The 8720-nt window shown below is 47.7% G+C and overlaps 1 protein-coding gene across 1 annotated transcript in view; it reads right to left on the bottom strand.

Moving 5' to 3' along the window:
• Positions 1-353: 353 nt before the first annotated feature.
• LOC106535290 (UPF0606 protein KIAA1549) overlaps positions 354-8720 on the bottom strand; it is a gene marked incomplete at its 5' end in the record, with an annotated part of 15333 nt that continues 6966 nt past the window's right edge. The window contains 12 exon segments of the mRNA XM_014032263.1: positions 354-3798; positions 3870-4024; positions 4826-4953; positions 5032-5084; positions 5194-5388; positions 6561-6696; positions 6805-7043; positions 7116-7324; positions 7483-7497; positions 7622-7749; positions 7849-8054; positions 8128-8312. Of these exon segments, the coding sequence (XP_013887717.1) occupies positions 3574-3798; positions 3870-4024; positions 4826-4953; positions 5032-5084; positions 5194-5388; positions 6561-6696; positions 6805-7043; positions 7116-7324; positions 7483-7497; positions 7622-7749; positions 7849-8054; positions 8128-8312 (1874 nt within the window).

Genomic DNA, 8720 nt, shown 5'->3' with positions numbered 1-8720 from the left:
TTGGTTTTGATCCATCCCAACGTGGGCGTAGAACCTGGAGCACACAACTTTTTTATGTGTACTCACCATTTGTACATGAGGTCCTGGATCCTGAACACATAAAAACTCCAGTAATCTGAACCTGAACGCGTCAAATTAAAGCTCAAATTAACTCAATCTAAAATAAAAGCTAAAACAAATAAAATATTAGCCAAATTTAAGATTAGCACAGCAGTAATTCTGATAGTTCTGAGCTGAAACTAAATAACTGGTGTTTATCAGACACACTCTGCTGACAGCAGCTGAAAGTGTTCTGGACCTGAACCTGCTGTAAACCCTGACCGTGTTAGACGATGAAGAAAATCCAACATGAGTTTGAATTTGAACACGTCTCTTTATTGTTTGGAACACAATCTGTCAGACCTGCCAGATCCAGTTCCCACAGAGGAACCGGTTCAGTCATGTGACCCGGCTGAGGGTTCACCTGGTAGCTGCTGTTGAACAGGTGAGGCTGCTGGCAGTGTTCCCAGCTCATGGATCGGACACAAATACTTCAGACTCTGGAACCCAAACCCAGGTGGACTCATTAGAACCAGATGGGCTCACGTGGTCTGGGCGTGAGGTCAGAGTCTGAGGAACATTAACAGGAATGTGGTTGGACTGGAGCGGCAGCAGGAAGTTCATTCATGACAAAACGTTGGACTTGGGTTCTCCTCCGGTTCTTCATTTATAATCTATTTTTTATCATTTGTTTCTATTATATTTATTTTGTGCAGCAGATTGTTTTGTGATCAGAGCTGAGATCCTGACCCAGGTCAGCGGTTTTGTCATGTATGAACCTCTGCAGGTCCACTACTTGTTGGAGAAGATCTAAAAACACAGAAAGTCTAGAAAACATCGAAGGAAACATTCAGAAGAAGATCCACGTCTGTTCGAGCAGAACCGCTGCAGGATTCTTCTCTTGTGTGGTTGGATCTGAGGAGTCTCAGGTCCACTTGGAGTCTTTGAAGTAGCACCATGTGATCCAGTGGGCGTGTCCAAGTCCAACAGCTTGACTGACAGGTGCAATCAGATAGTCCAGAGCTGGTCTGTGGTTGGTCCATAGAGGAGCTGATCAGTGTCCGTTCAGCAATCACAGATAAAATAAGTTGTATATATATATTTATTTGTATATATTTATATAATTAGTTCTATTTAACACCATTTCCACTTTCATTTATACACTGTAACCATCTTCTTTGAGATTTAAAAATAGCTTTAGAAATTAAAAGCAAAAAAAAAAAAATGCTTAACCATGGATGAGCTGCAGCTCCTTTAGCACCCGGATGCTAACAACTCTGCTCAGACGTGAAGCAACTTTTTAAACTTTAACATGGTTTAGCAGCATGCTGAACATTAACAGCAACACAGACAACAGCTGAAGCTTACTGAGCATGCTGAAGAAGAGCATGGACCAATGAGAAGAGCTGAAGAAGAGCATGGACCAATGAGAAGAGCTGAAGAAGAGCATGGACCAATGAGATGAGCTGAAGAAGAGCATGGACCAATGAAAGCTTTGATGATGTTTACTAAAAAGCTAAAGGCAGAATCAGCAGAAAAGGGTCAGTTTGATAGAAGAAGCTGAAGATGAAGCTAACGGCTAACCTCTGAGCTGAAGTTTTTTAACTTTAATTCAAAGCTAAACAGAAATCTGACCATCCTTTCTACAGAAACCTCAGATGTTTAAAGTGTCGTTAAAAGTGTTACGCAACAACGGGACCTAATCTCCATGGCAACAACGTGTCTGTTTTCACTTTCAGGAGACTCGGATCAGTACCACCAAAAACTGAACMGACATTTTGATTCAACCACAGATAAATCAAACAACCTAGCAGCTTTAATTCCAACTAACATTCAAACATCAGGTTTCTAACTTCAAAATAAAAGTTCAGACATTTTGAATGACATCATGTTTGAAGAAACAAGTTGGATTCTGACAGGAAGGATGAGCTAAAGGCTAGTCTGAGCAGGACCAAGACCATGTTTATCATTTTAAAACAGATGGTGCTGTAAAGGGTTAAGGATTAGTGTTGATCATTAGCTCAAAGGTCCGGTCACAACTCAGCTCTAAACCTTTGAACTTCTGAACCTTTCCGCAGAAATCCACTTCAAACAAAGAAAAACTGTGCAAAGAGGCCTAAAATGTGCAAACAAACTTTTCAGTCAGGTTTTAACTCGCTACAGAAAATCTGTATCTTCACACCAAACTGCAGCATTTAATGGAAGCAACAAAACATCAGCTGTGTTTTTTTCTTTGCCACCGATACAAGAAGACACGAGCAAGCGAGCGGCTCCACATCTACAGCGAGCACAAACACAAGAACAGTAGTTTGGTCTTTTTTGGATTAAAATAAAGCATTTAAAGTAGATTTTTTTAAACATAAGCAATCAAAATACATCACATCTCAATACTCCAATAACTCTTACATTTATATTGTGCTCATTCTATCTCTTTACATATATTTTATTCTTTCTGCTATAGATTTCTATGTTTGTAGTTTGTCTTGTCGTGCTGTCAGGACTACAGCGCCTCCAGCTGTCCAGGAGTGCAAAGACCTCAGTCCGGATGGTTTATTGATGCAGACCTGATCACCGTGGCTGATGGGACTGTGGAAGGCAGTAAGTGGTCAAAGATGAGATGAGGCTGACGGTTAGCACCACAGGGAGTCCAGAAGGATGGTCCTCTTCAGAACCTCAGGAGGACCAGAACTCTGCTTGGACTGGACAGATCTGCTCCAGGAGCTCTGGGAGGACTAAAACCAGGTGGGACGGTGCTCTTCAGGGGTTCTAGAGTCATTCCAGAAGGGTTTTTTTCTGTTGCAGAAACCCAAGACCCTCAATCTATTTAAGAACTTTTAAAGGTACCATCCCCTTCAGGAGAAGGAGCGATGGACTCCAAAACCCACAGAGTGAAGATCTGCTTCAGGTCTGAAAGTGGAAAACCAGGAGGGACGGTACGCTTCAGAGGTTCTAGATTCCTTTTAGATGGTCTTGTTGTTCCAGACCTCCATCACTGACAGTTTGTTCTAGAACACGTAAAGGTATCATTTGCTTCAGAAGTAACAGAGCTCTTTAAGGACTCTAGATCCTAGAAGGTCCGTTTGCTCCAGAACCATCTGCTCTAAAACTCCATCAAGATACCGTCCACTTTAGGAGGCCAGGAATGTTTGTTTCCTCTGACAGCTTAAAATCCAAACCCCAGACGAGTGGAACAGCCGAACTCCAGCAGATCTCCAGGAGGTTCCATTCATTCCAGAGGTTCTGGAAAGTACTGCTGCTCCAGAGGTTCAGAAGAGTCAACTGAACGGAGACGATTGGGGAGGATGATCATCAGATGATCGACTCCAGGAAGCACTTCAGTGGAAACATGACGTTATGTGCAATGAAACACTCAGATGATGGTCAGACAAATAGAAAGACGAGACCCTGTAAAGAACCGGAGGTCTTCTGCAGACACTGCCCTTGTTGTCAAAAATGGATGGTGTTGTTGTTTCATGGTGTTGATCAGTTAATAATCCTGCTGCTGAGTCCTGGTCCTGACAGGTCCAGGTCAGTCTAAGGATAACTGGTCACTGCGGCCTGTTTCTGGGCCAGACGGCGCAGCTCCTCCCTGATAGCCTTTATAAGAGAGGCGGAGGTGTGGGCCGAGGGCGAGGCGTCCTCTGGTGGGTACTCAGGGGTGGGCGAGGTCAGGAGGAGGGGTGGAGCCGAAGGGTCTCGTAACGAGGAGCTGGGCATCTGGAAAACGGAGGAAGAGGAGAACTCAGGGAACGACAGCACCTGTGGAGAGAGACGGTTTATTCAAAGACGTTGGGTCGTACTTGTTGATCCTAAAGTACTCGATGACTTACGCTCTCTCTGCTGCCTCCTGGTCTGGACAGGTCCTGGTCTGAGTGCTGCTGGTGCCAGCTGGACCCCGTGGGTCCAGACATGCTGCGACCGACTCCCGGGTACACACCAATCTGACTGGACAACCCCACCTGAGTCAGGTGGTGAAGCTGTGCACCTGGAGGCACGTGTTCAGAGAGTTAAAGTTAGCATCACGGTCTGCATTAAGTGTTTAGAGTGTTCTTCGGCTGTGTCCAGACTCAGGGTCTGGATCCTCTGGAGGATGAGTTTGTCTGCTGCTTACATCACAGCGCCGCACCGGAGGCTGTCCAAACTCAAAGACTCCTCCGATGCAGCTGACAAATGCATCCTCCCTTTATCCCAATTTGAGGGATGGTCCACTGGATCCTTCTTTGACCAACATATCTCATAAGGCATTGTGGGTCCACCAGAGATTATTATACTGCTATTTATGGCGGACGAAGCGAGAGAAAGGAGCACAGTTTTAATTAAACATTTCAAGCGGTTGTGTTCATGTTTTTATCAGACATAATTTTAATATTATTCTTGTCAGAAAACAATCAGCTGGTAGAGAACAAATGTGCACCTACTGCAGGTCCATTAGTTCTTCAAATATTACCTTTAAAGTGCCTGTGACATCTATATCCTTCAGAAAGTCAAAGAAAACAACTTTATATTTAAGAAACTTTGCATAAAACACGATTTTACTCATTTTTTCATATAAATCGCATATTTTCTTTTGAACTTGGCTCAGCTAAAGAGAAACAGGAAGTGACATCAGGGGAACTCTTTGTAGAGTAAACCATAGATCGTACAAATTCACAGACACTTTATTCCGGTCTTTGCAGTCGACCAAGGACCCGGTCTACCCAGTGGGCCGGGTCATTCTAAGTACCCAGCCCCTGAATTTGGACACAGCCTCTAAAGAGACCGGATGGGTCCATCTGGACTGATGTACCTGTGCTGCCCCCAACAGGTCGCGGTCTGGAGGAGGAGGGGGGGTCTTCGTACTTCCCCTTGTTGGAGTAAACTGATTCCTGCAGCTGGTCTCCAGGGGAAACGTAGACTCCTGAGCCCAGGCCTTGCCTGTGAAACAGACACAGGATCAGTTCTGACTCTGTTCCAGGTTCCAGGTTCCACACATGCACCTGGTTTAGCGCTGACCTCTGCAGCAGACCCTGGATGGATGTGGGGGACACTCCCAGCTCTGAATATCTCTGCAGGGTTTAAACACAAGCACAGAATCATCAGCGTACATGAAGAGATGCAGAGAGGATAAAGGAGGGGGCTACAGGGTAAGACCCCCACTGCTAGGCTAGCTCTTACCCCACTGACGCCCCCACTGGCCTGTGAGGACGGTGAGACCAGGGCAAAGGCATCATCCAGCAGGGAGAGCATTTGTTGGCGGGCCTCCTCAATGGAGGGCTGTGGAGGCATGTAGGGAGGAGGGGCCGGGGCCGGGTCAAAGACCTCATCTGTTGGGGACGGACTGCCATGGTCCGGGGGCAGGTCAGGGTCGGACTGGAAGAGGAGACAAGACAGAGGAGAACTTTGCTCTAAAACAATTAAGTAGTTCCTCTGGACCTTTAATGAAATGATTAACAAAAACCTTTAAATTACGTCCAGTCTAGAACTGAGGGTTATTCAGGTCTGATGGTCTACTGTGGACCACTGATGGTCTACTATGGACCACTGATGGTCTACTGTGGACCTCTGATGGTCTAATGTGGACCACTGATGATCTACTATGGACCTCTGAAGTCCTACTGTGGACCTCTGATGGTCTACTGTGGACCTCTGATTGTCTAATATGGACCTCTGATGGTCTACTGTGGACCTCTGATGGTCTACTGTGAACCTCCGATGGTCTACTGTGGACCTCTGAAGGTCTACTGTGGAACTCTGAAGGTCTACTGTGGAACTCTGAAGGCCTAATTTGGACCTCTGAATGTCTAATGTGGACCTCTGAATGTCTAATGTGGACCTCTAAAGGTCTGTTGTGGACCTCTAAAGGTTCACTGTGGACCTGTGATGGTCTTGTGGACCTCTGAGGTCTACTGTGGACCTCTGAAGGTCCACTGTGGACCTCTGAAGGTCCACTGTGGACCTCTAAAGGTTCACTGTGGACCTGTGATGGTCTTCTGGACATCTGAGGTCTACTGTGGACCTCTGAAGGTCCACTGTGGACCTCTGAAAGTCTACTGTGGACCTCTGAAGGTCTATTGTGGACCTCTGATGGTCTACTGTGGACCTTTGATGGTCTACTGTGGACCTCTGAAGGTCTATGTTGGACCTATAAAGGTCTACTGTGAACCTCTGATGGTCCTGTGGACCTCTGATTGTCTACTGTGGACTTCTAAGGTCTACTGTGGACCTCGGAAGGTCTACTGTGGACCTATGATGGTCTACTGTGGACCTCTGAAGGTGTACTTTGGATCTCCGATGGTCTACTGTGGACCTCTCATGGTCTACCGTGGACCTCTGAAGGTCTGTTGATTGGAATGGAATTGAACAAGTTCCATGGAACTGATTGTTGACTCAGAGCATCTAGAGATCTACCAACTCTGAACTCAACTCTCAGGGTCTTGATGTTCCTCATTAAGGTAGAACATCAGGAGAAGTACAGGTTGATACATCTACAGATGATGTGAGACAGAAGGACCACCGTGGAGACAACGCCACTGGATTCTCACCATGTAGGCCACGTTGTTGAGTCCTGGGAACTTCCTGTAGGTGGCCCCCTGATCGATGAGCAGCCGGTCTCTCTCAGTATCAGGGAGACTTCCTGGTCCCTGCTGAGCCCTCCGACCTCGAGAAGAGAGCCTCCCTCTGTGAGGAGAAGAAGACAACGGAGTCACCTGAAAGTGTCCTGGATTTAAAGGAGACTCTGAGACCAGCAGGTCCAGAGGACAGTCTGAGGTCCTGCTGAACTCTGACCTTTTCCTGGAGTCGGTGGGGGTGGGGGGCGAGGCGGCGTCAGCCTGAAGGATGCAGTCCATGTGGTCATGGGCGGAGCTATAGAGTCGCTGCGCCACCTCGCTCTGAACTGGCCCATCTCCAAATGCGTCCATGATGTCATCCATGGAGGGAAACTCGCACTGGCCCCGCCTCTTAGCGCGCTGTCGCAGCTTGTTCCGGTGATGCTCGATCTCAGACTTGTGCCTCAGAGCCACCTGCTGGATCATACAGATCAGGTTCTGTTCTGACCCGCCCACTGACGGGGACAGCGGTTCGTGTGGTGGGCTCACCTCGGTGTTGACCTTCTCAGTGATGGAGGGGCTCGGCTGCGGGGGGGCATGCGTTGGCGGGGGGCTCGGCCTCGGCTGCATGGCGATCAGCTGCACCTTGTTGGCCTGGCGCCGCGTGCCGTCAGACGAGCCGCGAGACAGACGATCTACGTGGTCAAAGATGGAGGACGAGGACAGGAGCTCGTCTGGCCCACTGCCTGAAGGGGCTCCTGCAGGGCGGGGTCAAAGGTCAGACCACCTGATTCATCAAAACTAGAACTACACAAATCATTTGATTTCTCTAAATACAACCACAGCCTGACTTTCTAAACACTGAAGATAAAGATTTATAAAGTTGGAGACTTTTGATGTTTTGATGTAAACATACCAACTTTGCTCCTCCCTTCAGTCAGGAACACATCAAACAGAGAAAAAGAAAGAAATATTAATCAAAAATGACAAAATATTTTCTGTCTTCTCTCATCCATCACAAACTCTCCACATAATGATGTCACAGGCTCTCTGACCATTTTTGGGCATCTTCCTGTGCTGTTTCCCCTCGCTGGGCGTGGCCACAGGCCTGGTGCTTTCCTCTGCCGACTCCCTGCCACTCGATTGGTCGCTTCCTAAAGAGTCACCATCTGATGGGCTGAGCCTAAAGAGGGACAGAGACTAAGTTTAACGACATGTTTGTTGTGTTTSTGTTGTCCAGGTACACCTGTAAGGTGGGTTTCACAGTTTATAAAATCTTTACCTTCCTCTACGGCGACTCGAACGCGCTGCCTTGGTGGACGACCCTTTGGATTTGGGGGTATTGAGGTCTCCGCCATCAGAGGGCGTGGCTTCTTTCACAGGGGCGGGCAGCAGGCCAGGCTCCTGGATGACCATGATGTCATCTTTACTGTGCTGACCCAGATGAAGCTTCGCAAAGTCAAAGCCTTTGACGCTTGGTGCTTGAAGCTGCAGAGGAGCCGAGGATCAGCTGTGAACTTGTTCCAGAGACAGGTGAGCAGGTGAGCATGACCCTTCTTACCTTCTGCCTCTGCTGGATGGTGCTAATGGCGTCTGGCTGGAACTCAAGCTTCTCTGAACCACACAGCTTCCAGTAGAGGATGATGATGATGAAGACAGCCAGCAGGACCGGGACGACAACACCAACAATCAGCAAAATATTGCTGCTCTGAGTCTCTGCTGGGGGGATGGACAGAGTCTCCACAGCTGGAGAAGAACATGTGAGGAACACGTGAGTAATGTGTGGAACATGTTAGGAACAGGAACGGAACATTTTACATGTGAGGAGCATGTATGGACCAGGAGAGGAACATGTGAGGCACAGGAGAGTTACAGGTGAGGAACATGTGAGGCACAGGACAGGAACATGTCACATGTGGAACATGTGAGGAACATGTGAGGCACAGGAGAGGAACAGGTGAGGAACATGTGAGGAACGTGAGGCACAGGTGAGGAACATGTGAGGCACAGGAGAGTTACAGGTGAGGAACATGTGAGGAACATGTGAGGAACAGGAGAGGAACATGTGAGGCACAGGAGAGTTACAGGTGAGGAACATGTGAGGCACAGGAGAGTTACAGGTGAGGAACATGTGAGGCACAGGAGAGTTACAGG

Source organism: Austrofundulus limnaeus, unplaced genomic scaffold (genome assembly GCF_001266775.1).
Source record: "Austrofundulus limnaeus strain Quisiro unplaced genomic scaffold, Austrofundulus_limnaeus-1.0 Scaffold1407, whole genome shotgun sequence".
NCBI lineage: Eukaryota > Metazoa > Chordata > Actinopteri > Cyprinodontiformes > Rivulidae > Austrofundulus > Austrofundulus limnaeus.
This window is presented reverse-complemented; position numbering and strand designations above follow the sequence as displayed.